At 35.9% G+C, this 16,870-nt stretch overlaps 1 protein-coding gene across 3 annotated transcripts in view; it reads right to left on the reverse strand.

The window, feature by feature from the left end:
* Window positions 1–645: 645 nt before the first annotated feature.
* Window positions 646–16,870, reverse strand: part of SMC5 (structural maintenance of chromosomes 5) — a 76,650-nt gene continuing 60,425 nt past the window's right edge. For all 3 annotated transcript variants that reach the window (XM_060199710.1, XM_007531098.3, XM_060199711.1), the window contains 10 exons: window positions 16,263–16,386; window positions 15,390–15,512; window positions 10,213–10,338; window positions 7,739–7,783; window positions 7,240–7,335; window positions 6,688–6,792; window positions 6,377–6,496; window positions 4,624–4,803; window positions 4,454–4,549; window positions 646–2,867 (listed from right to left, as the gene is read on the reverse strand). In XM_060199710.1, the coding sequence (XP_060055693.1) occupies window positions 2,724–2,867; window positions 4,454–4,549; window positions 4,624–4,803; window positions 6,377–6,496; window positions 6,688–6,792; window positions 7,240–7,335; window positions 7,739–7,783; window positions 10,213–10,338; window positions 15,390–15,512; window positions 16,263–16,386 (1,159 nt within the window). In that variant the 3' untranslated portion in view covers window positions 646–2,723. The remainder of the gene's footprint in view (window positions 2,868–4,453; window positions 4,550–4,623; window positions 4,804–6,376; window positions 6,497–6,687; window positions 6,793–7,239; window positions 7,336–7,738; window positions 7,784–10,212; window positions 10,339–15,389; window positions 15,513–16,262; window positions 16,387–16,870) is intronic.

The raw sequence follows: 16,870 nt of genomic DNA on the forward strand, positions 1-16,870 counted from the left end.
CATTAATTCCCCAATAAAAAAAAATAAAAAGCCCATTACTTTGTTAGGAATTAAAATGTCAATGAAGCTGGAGGGGAAAAAAATTACAGTTCTAGGCATCCTAATATGCCCATTACCTTCTCAACAATTCAACAAATTAGGATTACCCTTATTTGACAGAGAAGTCTGCAAGCAATGCTTTAACCCATTAAAAGACTTCATATTATAGTGATTTTAACTTTCCATTCACAATTTTGATGGGGAGTTTAAATTATTATTTTTTTTAACCAGAACCCTGCTTAACTCTGGCTTAGGATGGTACTAGGAATTGAACCTAAGACTTTGGAACCTTTGGCAGTAAAGTCTTTTCCACTATGCTATCTCCCCACCCTAAAAGAAAATCATTTTATAACAGACAAAAACTGATTACTAAAATTTTTTTCTTAGAAAATCTAGGGTTTCCAACCTAAAATATTTATACTTGCTTTGTAAGATGCTTTAGAACTTACTAAATGTGATGAGTTTTCATTCTTTTGACTATGGATAGACTGGTAGATACTGACAAGTACACAATGAACAGTCGTGCTTCCCAGTAGATCTGAAAACATAACAACTTAAGATTCATAGTACAGAAACAGTTCTCATTTAAAATAGCATAGACCAAAAGAATATGAAAATATGCATTTATTACCAACAAAGTAGCATTTTCCACAGAGGTTCCCCCCCCAGATATATACACACAGAGAGACAAACAATAGCAGGACAAATTTACATTTTTCACGAGCTAAAGATATATACTCCAAAGAAAATAAGCATATAGCCAAAAGACATGTGAAAGAAGCAAGAAATCTTTCCTTTTGCTTTGAAAAATTTCCTTTCCTTAAAAAAAACTTAAGAGGCTCTCTCCTTAGACAAATAAGATTCTGTCATTAAAAATACTTGCTTGTCACTTTAAGGTCTTATATATTTTGTAAAATCAAACCTTTACCTCAAGTTCTTACAATTTGTACATAATTAAAAATCAACTTTTGCAGAAAATATGTTAAGTTTTAAGTGGATGAGATGTACTAGGCTTTTTTATTCTTTTTAGTATGTTAATATAATACATAATTTATCTTTCACAGCTCAAAATCCAATGTAAAACCACATATTCATTTTGTTCAGCAGAGGAATAGAAATGCTTACAAACAAGCTACGGAATAACTGTTAGTATATGTAAACTGAATAACCAGTTTATTTTCAAATACGCCTACATTTTCAAACTTTTTTCACACTGATATTTACGTTGTAGAAACAAATGACCCTAAGACAATAAACAAAATACACCAAGCACATATTAATGAAGATATTTTGGTGGAAAATAAAAAATATTAAACAAAAACACTTGGTAATATCCATTTACTAGTGTGTCACCGATTGTTCAATGGTTACATGACTTGTTCACACTAGTAAGAAATTTTTCAAAGTACATGCATTTGACTTGGAGAAAAAAAAATGTCCAAGTGAGAGGGCATAACCATACGTTTCATTAATTTGACCTAAACAGAGTAGAAATTTAGTGGTTATTTAAGAATATACAAAACCCAAATTTCATACAATTCTTCAATTTATGCAGGCTACCAAGCTAAAAAAGAAAAGTCTTTACTGACAGAGATCTCATTCACTCACTGTTCAAAGACATGGCTTGGGACTAGTCCATTTTTAGATTTATTTTTTAAATGAATAGAACTTATTTGGCACTGTTAATTTAAATTATCTGCTATACTAAATTTTTACCAAATTCTTTCATGCAGAAAGAAAAGTTTATATTTTCTTAGATAATGGAGATAGGATCAATACTGTAAGGAATGAACTATTAGGCTTAAGTTCTAGAAACATGGCTTAAAACAAATCAATGCTTTCCATCGCTCTTTACATAACACTGAGAAACTGCAAATATAAATTGTAGAAACCAGCATATGAAATCTTAAGAAAAATCTTACTAAAAATAATTATAAAAATGCTTTTAGAAATTTAAGATGTAAAATACAACTGACTTTTAAAAAAAATACACACAACATTTACTTTTTAGGGTTCTTCTAAAAACCCTCAGCACTTGATTTTCTTTTCTGGGTTGCACAGTTTTGCACCATCTAGTGGCCACATGGTGGCATCTGAAACAAGCCATGTTACTATTTTTGAACCCCAGTAATATTTTCCCCTTTGAGATACCTATACAACAGTATCAAGTTTCATAAAATTTTCTTAAAAGGCCCACAGAATTCCATTTCCAACTGAAGAGTAGGTCATTTTTTTTAATAGGAAGAAAATGAATAGACCTGTCATAAATTACTATACATAAGAGTACACATTTCCGTAGATTTTTAAAAAATTAAACATAACACCGGGAGAAAACTGACTGAAGACCTAGTCAGTTTTAGGCTCAAAAAGTTAAAGGTATTCTGCAATCAAAGCTTACAATTGCCATGTGATTGGTAACCTTTTCAGTTGTGCCTCTCTGACTTTCAATTATATATACAATGGGTCAGAGTGGTGAAAGATTCAAGTCCAACAGAACAACGAAGACTTAACTCGGACTACCAGATGATCCACAGAAAGACGTTGTTATGGTCTCCATTCACAACCCATTCGCAATAACATCAGGTTTCCAAAAATAAGCGATCTATTTTAGTCTCAGTGAATCTTTTATTCAATCGAGTCCTAATCATACACAGCACATAACAGAATGCAGTCCTCGCCCTCCCTTACTGAGGAGGCTGAGTGAATGTAATGCGGCGCCGCCGCCTCTGGAAAGCTTTCAGATTCCATCTATTTGGCTCCAGCATGTGAGGACCATTGTAGACAAACAGCACCGTCATCTTCTCAGTGTAAGGGAGATTTTGCAGCAGCTGGGAAGTGGTGAGACAAACAAAAGGTCACACCAGAGCTCCATCCCCTCCCCTTAGCTAAGGTTTTATCTGTGGCCACGTACAGCACAAAGATATACTACATGGAAAAGCAAATTCGGAAAGGCCTGTATTCATGATGGTTTTTATTATCATGTTCTATCTTCCTATGAATTGTTAATCGCTTAATGTGACTGCTATAAATTACATAGAAATAGTATTTTTTTATTGCCACCAGGGTTATAACTGGGGCTCAAGCCAGATGTGCTGCCACCCTGTCACAAAAGTCAGTTTTACCAGAGCACTGCTCAGCTTTAGTTTATGGTGGTGTGAGGGACTGAACCCGGTACCTGAGGCAGCAACGACTTTTTGCATAACCATTATGCTGTCTTCCCAGGTCTCCACAAACATTTCTACAACCAGATACTATGGCAGATTTGTATCCTCAAATGTGTGTTAATAGGGAGGTTTGATTTAAAGGCCAAGATGCTTGTAAACAATAGGATAGTAAGGGGACCAGGTGGTGGCGCAGCTGGTTATGCACACATATAACCAAGTGCAAGGATCTGGTTTGAGCCTCTGCTCCACCTGCAGGGAGGACACTTCATAAGCAGCGAAGCATGTCTGTAGTGTCTTTCTCTGTCCTACCTAATAAAAATTAGGAAAAAAAAAAAAAAAGGCTGCTGGGCATGGTAAATCTGTAGTGCTGGCACCGAGCCCTAGCAATAACCCTAGTGGCAATTTAAAAAAAAAAAATGGAGGGAGTCGGGTGGTAGCGCAGCGGGTGAAGCACAAGGACCAGCAGAAGGATCCCGGTTCAAGGCCCCGGCTCCCCACCTGCAGGGGGTTCACTTCACGCAGTGAAGCAGGTCTGCAGGTGTGTCTTTCTCTCTCTCCTATCTAACAACAATAGCATCAATAACAGCAAAAGGGAAAATAAATAAATATAAAAAATTTAAAAAATTGATTAATAGGTTTGGCTATTCCACAGAGTATCTTCTGGAAAAATTACAATACTGTAATATATAATGGGATCTCCAATGATAAATTCCACAAATACTTGGTACAATAAAAAATATCTACGTGCGTCTACTCACAGCAGAAGATGTATCAAAAGATTTGCCATTGCAATGGTTCTAGCCTGGAAAAACTAAGACCGTTTTGTCAAGGTGAATTTGGGAATAGATGATGCTGGGACAGGTATAATTCTCTGGGCCAGACCAGTGGTGAACAAAAAGTATGTCAAGACAGGTCCTTCTAGAGAAAAGAGGAGGGTCAGAGTTGTCAAGTTTACCTTTTCCTGTCAACTTTCAGTGCTAAAGAGGAACTCCTAGAGGAGTATGTGTCAAAATGAGGGAGAAAAATCTCAAATCTGAACATAGAGCTAAACCTCCTCTGTTCCTGTCTCTGATAATGATGCTCCTGATTAAGTATTTCACTACAACTTACACCCTGTAGTGATGTAAATACTACTTACATATTTTTTAGGGGAGTGCTCCTGATTCTATTTCTGTACTGGGCTAAAGTCTGTTAGATAATTAAGCCACTGAGAGCTCACATGAGCATTTTGAGGTTACTTATCTACCTACCTTTGGTGTAATAAAGAAGTACTGAGATGTGTTTTCTTTACAAGCAGTATTTACAACCATTTCAAAAACTCTCCGCTCATTGATTGGGTCCATTCCCTAAACAGTAATAACAACAATTACATTTTAATCTAATATAAGACAGTAAAATAGAAAGAAAATAAACACTATACCTGATTGATTTCATCAACTACTCTGAATGGACATCTGTTAAGCTCTTGAAGTGCCATCAAGTATAACATGGTGGAAACACTTCTTTCTCCTCCACTTTGATGATTAGGTGTTAATTCATGAAGTTGAGTACTGCTACGAAATTTCACTCTAATTCGAATTCCATATTTATCATAGTCTTCCTATAAAGCATTTAAAAGGTTGATGAAATAGTTTCCTCCAGTTACTTCTTACTGTAAATGGATCTATTATAAAATAACTAATATTGTGGAAGTAGTTTATAAACTTTAGAGACCCTTCTAGGATGTATTCAGGTAAGGAACATATTCAGATTAAAAACAACTTTTCTTTCATTATCTCATACCATAAGCTTTCCCAAGCATTTTTTGAAATTAGTAAGAGCTGTCATGTAAAGGTACTGTCTAGTTCATTAATTGCTAAGTTATAAAGCTACTGATGGAAATAGAATACAGTTAATTTTCTGCCAGAGAGGTACTTCTGTGTTTGTGTCTCACAAAGGGCTGAGAGCTACATTTCCAGGTCAGATTCTGAGGAATGAGACCTAAGTGGTTACCTTATCGGAGGCCTAGGATACAGACATTAAGTATGTCTATAGAAACACAAACCTCTTTACCATAAATGCAGGGATTCTAGTAAGCTCTAAAAAATCTAGAAGTATGGCCATAAAACTCTGTCCTCTCAAAACAAAATCATAACAAAGGATAAAAAAATTTTAATATTCTACTTTTTTATCCCCAAGTTTTAATTATTTACTAACATATAATACTTTCTTAATAAGAGCTGACCAGTGCTCTGGCTGAAGGACATTGTTTCTACAGTAATAATGAGGATCACTCAGTGGGGGGACAAGAAGTAATGATATCTGTTTGATTTATTTTTTACTTATCACTGGGGCTTCAGGCTTATCACTGGGGCTCAGTGAATCCCACTATTCCTGGTGGCCCGCCCCCCTTTTTTTTGACAGGACAGAAATTGACACCTGCAGGTGAGGGTCAGGGGCTTACGCCAGTCCTTGCACTTCACACCATGTGCGTTTGCTTAACCACCGCACTACCACCTGACCCCCATCCCCCCTTTTTTTTTTTAGCCACAGCACTGCTAAATTCTGGCTTATACTGGTGCTTAGGGATCAAATGTGGGACTTTAGGCATGAAAGGCATTTTCCACTACCACAATACTATCTCACTAGGCACTCCAAGTATTTTCATGAATTCTTATTTTCCCATGTTTGTCAGCTGATTGATAATTGGGATAGCGATAGGTCTATAAAGTAATGTGTTTTCTCATCACATACGAATAACTATTACTCAGACTAGGTGACTATTGGTCGCTTAGCTCAAATGTCATTTAAAATGTAAACTTAAAGGGCTTGAAAGATAGTATAATGATTATGCAAAAAGTTTCACATGCTTGAGGCATGAAAGGTCCCAAGTTCAATATACGCCAGAGCTGAGCAGTGGTCTGGTTTTAAAAAAGGAAAAATCTAAACTTGATGGAATTTCATTGATGGTCTTTTCATTACTTTGAGCCTTTTATATTTTCGAAAGATTTCTCTTTATCAATACTGTGGACTGAACCTGCATCTAAATCCTATGCTCTATCCCACAGAAACACCCCCCTCTAGCTAGCTGCAAGAACATTTTTATGCAAGCAAAATCTCTAGAGGTGAAAAAATATATTTTTAGTATATAATTAAAACTTACTTGCCAGAAAGCATTTCAAATGCAATTTTACCTCATTTTCTGTATGTAGATCAACTTCACCAGCACACTGCATGGAACTGAAAAAGTTGCTGAATTTTTCATTAATTTTTTCTACCAGCTCTTTTAAAGGATTTAGCCATCTTTCTTTTACCTGTAAATAAAAGCAATATAAAAAGCTCAAATTAAAAGTGTCACTACATATCTGATATAAAACATGCAAGAAATTTAGCATCATTATAAGCATGATGCTTTTTTTTAAAAAGAAAAGTGGTATTATTTGACAATAAACTCTACATTCCCATATGATTAATCAGTCACTTGACAAAAAGACTAAAAAATTACCTGTGAAATGTTTTCCCTGTATTTATCTAGTTCCACATTCTTTATCTTTAGTTCCTCAGTTAATTGCTCTATTTCTTCTTCTCTTTTTGTATATTCTTCAACAACCTAGCAACGAAAAAGGTATATATATATATATATATATATATATATATATATATATAACATAAATCTGTCAAAGCACAAAAGTACAGAATTTTTTGGATCAATTAACATTAATGGAAAATGCCAATTGTGTTGCATTATTTGTATACAATTCATTTACATTCTTATATTGAAAATGCCATTTTCTATCTTGAAAAAGGCACTGCAGTATTTCAGGTTAGCCTATTCTTTTTATAAGGAAAAGGCACAGAACACTGTGTTCCTTAGGAAGAATCTATTTAAAATTCTAATAGATTCAGAATCTGGCATTTAAAGCACATTGTTCCTGCTGTCTAGCTTATTATTACCAAGGGCTCTAGTACAGAGTGGGAGGCAAGCACTGGAGGGAACTGTGTGAGTATGTGTCGAGGGTGGCGGTGACTGCAGTAGGCAATAGGGAAAGAAGCATACTGTAGGATTCAGTCCTGTGAAGCAAGATGCTCTTGATCTTTCTTCAGTTAATAAAGCATCAATTTCATCCAATGTGTTTGGAAGATCTTGGAAAGCCTGAAGAAAGAAAGAAGTTCATTATAGGCAATACAGTAAAGAACAGTCCAATTGAAATTAAAGAATAATCTGCCAATTAAATATCTGTTATGTGTTGTGACAGCATGCTAACACACAACATGAAACCAGAGGAATTATAAACAGGATTCTCTGCCTTCAAAAAGCTTATAATTTAAAAGAAAATAGAATGTATACAGCTAAATAATAATGGGGTAGCACCTTAAGGCAATGTATTGATGTTGAGTATTAAAATAAGCAGTATCAGTTCATGCTACAGGAGCTACGAGAGAGGAAAATTCCAAGAATTTTCTAGAATTCATTTCTGAGCCTTAAAGCAATTGAGTAGGAAAAAGCAAAGCGGAAGTAAGATAGGAGCTTGGAAAAAAGAATGAGCACTGCATACCATAGGGGGTGAGGAGTTGTGTCCATTTGGAATGGTGGGTACTTGCTGAATTGGTAGAATGGGTCCAGAATATGTGGGGCATTGAAAGAGAGCAAGAAGTTAGAACTTTATACTGTACTTATGAAGAACTACAAAAGCATCCTAAGACTCCAATTACTATGACAGTAGACTTGTACTACCGTACTATCTTCTGAGTCCATGTTACAGAGATGGATACTTTCCTATGAGGGAAAGCAAGCAGTACATTATTCTGCTTAGCACAATCTGTAAAATTCAACAACTACAAGGTACAAATGGATCCTGAGACCTGACACATTATAATGAGCTAATGACCTAATCTTAAATTTTGGTTTTTAACTCTTTAGACCTTCAGATATTTGGTGTGTATATATATTTGACTCTCTAATCACCTTAAATTTGTGATGCTGAGAAGGAAAACTTCATTTCACCCATCTTCTACCAGTTTGTATACATTTTGTTTTTCTTACCCATCTCAGTAAATGGCAAAATTTAGGGGGTCTCCCTCCAACCTTTTACTTCAAATCCATTAGTAATTTCTGCTGGCTTCTTCAATAAAGTACACTTCTAATTGTAAATTTCTCTTGTATGATCAAAGCAAGAAACTTTAAATCAGGGATGGAGGCTATTCACTCTGCGTGCTTTTATAATTTTTTCTAGTCCAGCCAAGGCAACCAACCGCAGACAGGAGTCAAAATTCAGTAACACATTTTATTTTAAAGTTTTTTAAATTTTTTTAATATTTATTTTCCCTTTTTATTGCCCTTGTTGTTGATGTTGTCGTTAGATAGGACAGAGAGAAATGGAGAGAGGAGGGGAAGACAGAGAAGGGGAGAGAAAGACAGACACCTGCAGACCTGCTTCACTGCCTGGCTTAACTGTCACTTGTATTTTTTTTAAAGTTGATAACTGTGTGGCCTGTAAATGATATCGATATTCAAATGGCCCTTGGCAAAAAAAAAAAAGAACAAAAAAACTCTTCCCCTCTTTCCTGTTTTAAATGGGGTTCCTCGTTCTTCTTACTGAAATTCTTTGTATTCTAATACATACCAAATATATACTTTTGCTTTAGAGGCATTGTATGAAATTTTTTTTTCTATTTTTTTTTAAAATCTTTATTTATTGATTGGATAGAGACAGTCAGAAATCGAGAGGGAAGGGAGGGGTAGAGAGGGTGAGAGACAGAGAGACACCTGCAGCACTGCTTCACCACTTGTGAAGCTTTCCCCCTGCAGGTGAGGACTAGGGGCTCCTTGCGCACTGTAACGTGCACTCAACCAGTGCGCCACCACCCGACCCCAATTCCTTCTTTTCACTGAGGCCTTGGGATTCATCTATTTGATCAACTTCCCATTTGTTACTCTACTCTTGTCTCTGTTTTAATGTTCTTAGTATCTTTTGCTTTGTGACACTTTTTTTCAATGTTTTGGGTTGGTCCATTCTCCAGGCCACAGAATAAATTTCAGTATAGGAGTACACCCATCTTCAGTGCCCAATATACAGTACATAATATATTTTTAATGGATTATTTCCTTAATGCCCTCACTCTCAAAAACAGCTTGGCTTATCAAATCAAGGTTAGAATCACATTACTTTCTGAAAGAAAACATTTGCAGACACTGTACTGATTTTTTTCCCCCTCAATAACATTACTTTGGAAGTACTTCTGGTATATTTTCAGAGACAATAGCCTCTTTATTTCTATCTAATAAATTTCTACTATGTACCTTTCAGGTCCATTCCCTATGGTTTCTATGTCTGATTATCATCAAAACTTTTGAGGATTTGAAAATTATTATTTATTTTTTTCATTTTTAAGTAAGGTTGACGTTTCATTCTCTGACACAGGTTACATATAAAATTAAGACTAAAATTAATTTTCTAATTTCTTGACATTATTTCATAAGAATAGGCATGCATGTAGGCAGATAAGCATTAAAATCACAGGGCTACATAATTAATGGTGGTTGAAAGGCAGAATTTCCTCATTTACTAACCCAATGATATACACCAGCACATAAAATTTAATGGGAAGACTTTCCCTACCAATAGTTGTTATTCCTAACAATTCACCTCCCATTGAACTGAAAATAAAAGAATTTTCAGGAAACCATTTTTCTTGACTTCTAAATATTTGTTTACTAACTCATATGTATCAATTACTGGTGATGTTTTCACACACAAAAAAAACCATACTGCATCTTGCAGCCCTAATTCTTAAAGGTAACATGGGAAGAAAAAAAGTCTTGTTTAATTGAAAGAATAAAATGGTATGGTATTATAGCTCTAGTACAAGCAATAAGAGAAAACTTACTAACAAAATCACAACTTTCTCAATTTAAAAACTGGAGGGAAATGCTTTTTCAGAACCTGTTAGAATGCCTAACAAACTTTAAGCTTAAAAAATAACATGTCAAGCATGCTAATTTGTAGCATAATATATTTTTTATACTTACTGTCTGATATTCTTGAGGAACGGTCTGTTCTGCACCCAGGTTACATACTTGCCTAGCTCTTTTCATAAGTTCCTTGCATTTTTGTAGTAATCTCAGTCTATTTTCATCCAGTTCAATGAAATGTTGCTATCAGGAGAAAAATATTTTGAAAATTGGTATGTCACCAGAGGACTGTTTTATAGTACACTTCACTAAACAAGTCAATTTTATAATAAGCAATTTATCTAAAGATCTATCTCAAATCAAGAGTGCTTTTTAATTTGAATTTACTACTTAAAATACACCATTTCTCTAATCCACAGAAACACTGAGCTTTAAATTTGTCTTTTCCCAAAACAGTCTAGTTATAGGCTTCAAATAAAAAACCCCAGTGCTCAGGGCCAGGTGGTGGTGCACCTGGTTGAGCGCCCATTACAGTGCGCAGGGATCCAGGTTTGAGTCCCTGGCCCCCACCTGCAGGGGGAAAGCTTCCTAAGTGGTGAAGCAGGGCAGCAGGTGTCTCTTTCTCCCCCTTCCTCTTAGTTTCTGGCTGTCTCTTATCAAATAAGAAAAGATTAAAAAAAGAAAACCCAGTGCTCGAATAAAGGTAAACCTTTGAAATAGTGTTCTTGACAGTTTTCCAAGTATCCTTCATATAGTTATCATTTAATCAGGGTCTCAAATACTGAGCATATAAATGCCAGCACTTTATTGTATGTTAAGCATGTAATAATTATCATAAAATAGTATCTGCTGATAGCATGTGCAGCAGTCTCTAATTTCTCACAAAACACTATACAGTTATTTCCATTTTTCACATCGAAAGTTCATACTCAGAGGCTGTTGAGACTAACATCCATGTCTACTTACAGAGCCTTTTCCCCCATTTCCTTTCTCCCTAGGGTACCATTGTTTTGTATACAAGACTATGTTTTGGGGGGTACCAATTCTTATATTTTCTTTCTTCCCTGCTATTAGAATCATCACTAGGGCTTGGTGCTGGGACTACACATTCACTGCTCCCTTCGGCCATTTTTTTTTCCTTTCTACTTTATTGAACAGGACATAGAAAAACAGAGGGATGGGGGTGAAAGAAAGATATCTGCAGCACCACTTCATTGGTCATGAAGCATTAGGGGTACAATTCCACAGCTCTCCAGAGTGTGTGTCACCATATCACTTCTCCAACACAGTCTGATGTATCCTTCCCCATCTGATAACCTCGTTTCTGCAGTCAAAGTCTAAGGGCTTGTTTTCACTTGACATTTTTTTTTTAGACCTGGCTTAATGGTATTAAGTAGCATGTCTGAGTTTAAAGAACTAGCATATGAACAAGTTTTTGATTAACAAAGCAAGTTTAGTTTGCTCTATCAAAACCTTGGGTCTGTACCAAAAAAAATGGTGTGGTGATAGTGAGGGAGCTAAGTTCTATTAACTATATTGAAAATAAAATGTATTAAAAATTCTGTTCATGGGGAATGTTATGCATGTACAAACTATTGTATTTACTGTTGAATGTAAAACATTAATTCCCCAATAAAGAAATAAATTAAAAAAATAAATAAATAAAAACAAGATCAGAAAGAAAACACAAGTAGAACCTTAAATGGAATTGGCGTATCACACTAAAGTAAAAGGTCCAAAGAATGCAGGTCCAAGAAGGATTCAGAGGACCTAGTGGGGATTGTATTGTTATATGGGAAACTGGGGAATGTTATACATGTACAAACTATTGTACTTACTGTTGAATGTAAAACATTAATTCCCCAATTAAAAAAAAATCAGGAAAAAGAAAAAAAATTCTGTTCAAATGACAAATCTATAAATCTATTAAGATCTCTGACATATGGCCTGGTAGGTGGTACAGTGGATACAGTGCTGGACTCTTAAGCATAGGTTCCAAGTTTGATCCCTGGCATTGCATGTGCCAGAATGATGCTTTGGTTCTCTCTCAGAAATAAGTACCTCTTAAAAAAAAAGATATGTGGGGGAAGCAATTACAGAAGTCAGACCTTCTACCTTCCGCAACCACAATGACCCTGGGTCCATGTTCCCAGAGGGACAGAGAATGGGAAAGCTATCAGGGGAGGGGGTGTGATATGGAGATTGGGTGGTGGGAATTGTGTGGAATTGTACCCCTCCTACCCTATGGTTTTGTTAATTAATCCTTTCTTAAATAAAAAATAAAAAAAAGATATGTGGACACCTGTATTGTCAACAAGATCCTGAGGTGATTTTTGAACATTTACATTGGACAGCAAATGCACTAAGATATAATAGTTTAAAGGACAGCCTGGAGAAGTCCCACCTTCAGCACTGTATATGCTCAAGTGATAAATTAAAAAAAGAAAAGACAAAGGGTATACACTGGACTGAACTGAAAATACAAGCCAGCCTTTACATAATCATTAGGAATACAATTTCCTTGAATGAATTCTTTAGTCCCTACACCCTGAACAAAAATCAAAAGTAAAACACTGAAGACTCCCTGGTGCCTCTCACCCCCCTGCCCAGCATTCTCTGAGGCTTGTCATCAGGCCCTGTAACGAGGCAGATGAAAAGCCAGGGACAATGCTGTAGAAACAAAACCATCCTTCCTAATTTCATCTTTTTTTCTGCCTCTGATTCCGCTGGACCTTCCTGAAATGAATGAAAACAGTGGAGGAAATAAATATTCATGACTTATTTGGAGTTCTGGATATAGGAGGGCAATAGTTTCCTTACCACTTGGTGGCATATATAACTTTTCGGTCAGAGAAAATGTTCTTATCTATCTAAAAATAATGGAAGAAAGACGTCAAATTTTGAAATATAGCTTACTTTGCAGACAGTGTAGCCTGAATGAATATATGAAAAGTATATACTATAATCAGAATATTAATAGTATTTCCTTTGTTTGATTGACATGAAACATGTAGAAATATTTTGACATTAAATAAAAGCTTTTTTAAATATTTATTAATGAAGTTGAGTAATGGTATAAATACATACCTAGAAGCCTAATGGTAGCAAGCTTTATTATTAATATTACTTGGTTATGGAAGTGACTGCTAAATATATTCCAATTATTATTATTTTTTAAAACATCAGAGCACTGCTCAGCTCTGGCTTATGGTGGTGCAGGGAATTAACTGTCAGCCTGCTAGTGTTTATTAGTCAAACATTACAAAATATATAATTCTTGTTTTTCCATTGTATGCAAAATGAAAGAACAAGATGTACCATTTCTCTGTTGTATGTTGGATTATGTAGGAAATGTTTTGTGAGCAATTAAAAAAAAAGATGAAAAAATGCCTGTAAATGTTTTCTGTAGTATCTTGGCCATTTGTACTGATAATATAAAAAGTTCACTTCCAAATAAAACTCTCTTCATGCTAGGGAAAAAAAAAAAAGGAAAGAAAAAGCTTCTTAAGGGGGCCCTCTAGTGATATAAATCAGAATTTACTAGGTAATATGTTGCACCATAAAACTACTTAACATAGTACTGTATTTAACTAGCAAATAGAGTCAAAGGATGAAAATAATTAATGTATGAAAGAAAGCTGAATGTAGCATGACTTTAATGAAACACTACTTGTAAATAAAACATTTCTTCCTTAATTTTCCTCAAATTCAAATGTTAACTATGTTAAGTTCTAGTATCTACCAGCCAATATATACTTTAGAGATAATCCTTCAAATTTTAAAGTCAAGTTCAAATTGTAGGAATTAGTAATGGTGACCAATTTTTTATTTAAAAAGTTTTCTTTTTGAGAAATGCCAGAATACCTTTCCTGCCATCTTAAGTGACATTGAGGATCAAATTCAGTCTCGGGAGTATATGCTCTATTGATGAGCCAATTCCCTGGCTCTCAAATGACTATCTAAAATACAAAATTATAACTTCTGTTATAATCAGTATAACAGTAAGCAATAATGTAATGACAATAATACTATTAATGTGTTAAATGATTTTTCCTTTGGAGCAATATCTCTTCTTTAAGTAAAAGACTCCTCCAAAATTCTGTATGTGTGGTATTTTATTTTATTGGGGAAAAGGAGACTCCTGCAGATGGGGAGCAGGGGCTTGAACCTGGGTCTTTTCATACTGTAACATGTGTACTCTACCAGGTGCATTACCATCTGGCCCATTACTTCATTTTTTTTTTTTTAAATACGTTTATTGGATAGAGGCAGAGAGAAATTGAAAGAGAAGGAGGACGTAAGAAGGGAGAGTGATGGGATTTACAATCAACAATATTTATACACCTTTCCCATATTAGGGAACTATTCTTTTCCCTGATCCAGCTTTCTGGTCCTTTTTCCAGCCATGACATCATCTCCCCAGACAATAACTTGGATCCACCTGACTATCAGATGTCAGGCTCAGGAAAAAAAGAAAAAGAAACAACAACAAAGTATAGTCATGGGCTCTTTGGAATATAAAATAGGACTACTATCTATGAAACGGAGACCCCCCCCGACTCTTCATCTGAACTATTCCAGCCTTTAGGTTCATGATTAGTCAACAACTTGTTTGGCTCTATGTTAACTTTTTTTCAGCCACCAGGTTCCAGATGCTACTATGATGCCAACCGGACTTCCCTGGGCAGATGACCCCACCAATATGTCCTGGAGCCCTGGTTCCCCAGAACCCCACCCCACTAGGGAAAAAGAGAGGCAGGCTGGGAGTATGGATCGACCAGTCAATGCCCATGTTCAGCAGGGAAGCAATCACAGAAGCCAGACCTTCCACCTTCTGCATCCCACAATGACCTTGGGCCCATACTCCCAGAGGGATAAAGACTAGGAAAGCTATCGGGAGGGGATGGGATATGGAGTTCGTACCCCTCTTATCCTATGGTTTTTGCCAGTGTTTCCTTTTTTAAAAAAATTTAATTAATTTTTTTTTTTTTTTTACTTTATCGTTGGGGCTCAGTGCTGGCGCTATGATTCCACTGCTCCTGGAGGCCATTTTTTCTCCCCCCTTTCTACTTTGACAGGACAGATAGAAAGTGAGAGGGAGAAAGAGACCAGCTTCATGGCTCATGAAGTGCCCTCCCTCAGGTAGGAAGCAGGGGCTCAAATCCTGATCCCTGAAGCATGGTGATATATGTGTGCTTAACTGAGTGTGCTACTACCTGGCCCCCCTGTGATGTTTTTAAATCTTTCTGAGGCAACTATTAACTCAAAGTAAACAGTAGAAGCCAAAAATATACCTCTGTGGTACGTAGTTGAGATGATGAAGCCATATAATCTGATTCTAACTTGTTCTTCTCAGAGATCACTGTAGTATTTTGAAGAATTAAATCTACTTTTTGGATATGCAAAGAAGTACAAATCTAGGAATAAAAACCCACAGGCTTAATAAAAAGTATTTTTAAAACAATTATAAGTCATACAATATAATTTTTTGATGTGTCATATACCTTGAATACTTTAGCCAAGTAAACAGAAGAAATAGTTATATTCTGTGTGTGCATGCCAAGATCAAACCCAGGACTCAACACATACATTCCACCATTGAACTAGCCCATAGCCCTTTTAAAGCTCTTTAGCTCTGGTTTATAGGAGTCTGTAAGGATTGAACCTGAACCTTCAGAGCCTCAGGTATGAAAGTCTTTTGCGGGAGTCGGGCGGTGGTAGCACAGAGGGTTAAGCGCACGTGGCACAAAGCACAAGGACCGGCATAAGGATCCCAGTTTGAGCCCCCAGCTCCCCACCTGCAGGGGAGTCACTTCACAGGCGGTGAAGCAGGTCTGCAGGTATCTTTCTCTCCCCGTCTTCCCCAACAATGACGACATCAATAACAACAACAGTAAAAAACAACAAGGGCAACAAAAGGGAATAAATATTAAAAAAAAGTCTCTTTCATAAGCATTGTGATCTCTCCCATACCCAAGTTTTTTTTATATTTAATTAATGAACCTGGAATGATAATTTATATTACTGAATGATCATAACCAAATTACTGACTTTATGAGAAATGTCAACAGGGAAAGCTGAAAGTACTGATAAAAATTCCTTGATCATATTGTACAATTTTAATTGTCTGCTATAAGACTATAATTAAAGTTAAGAAAACGCTTTACCTTTATCAAGTTTGTTAATTCAGTAACAAGTTTAGCTTTTTGAACATTTAGTTCTTTTATTCTGGTATTTGCTTTCCGTTCTTCCTCTTCAAGGTTGCAAGTATCTTGTTCCATCAGCTTTAAACTACACAAAAGCACAGTTAAGCACACTAGTTAAATTAAAATCTCTAGGTCCTACCCCATTTGGGAAAGACAGAAATAAGCTGGGGGGGTTACAGATCAATCTGCCAAAGCTCATGTACAGCAAAGAAGCAATTACAGAAGCCAGAACTCCCAGCTTCTGCACCCCAAAAAGAATTTTGACCCGTACTCTCAGAGGGGGACAAATGTTAGAAGATGACCAAAGGGCTTTGAAACACAATTCTATCAGGACCCTGAGAGTGAAGAGGAAAAAATGAAGGACACTCAGAAGTAGTAATAAGTGTAGGTATTACTTAGAAAGGAAGAGAAGACAGGACCTTAGGAAAAAAAGAGCCAAAATAATATATAAATAACAGTCAACCTGTATTTGTGAGCTTGGGAGAACCATTTCCAGTGGAGGGAATGCGGGACACAGAACTTCTGGTGGTGGGAACAGTGTGGAATTATACCCATTATCTTATAATTTT

This window comes from Erinaceus europaeus, chromosome 10 (assembly GCF_950295315.1).
Source record: "Erinaceus europaeus chromosome 10, mEriEur2.1, whole genome shotgun sequence".
Taxonomy (NCBI): domain Eukaryota; kingdom Metazoa; phylum Chordata; class Mammalia; order Eulipotyphla; family Erinaceidae; genus Erinaceus; species Erinaceus europaeus.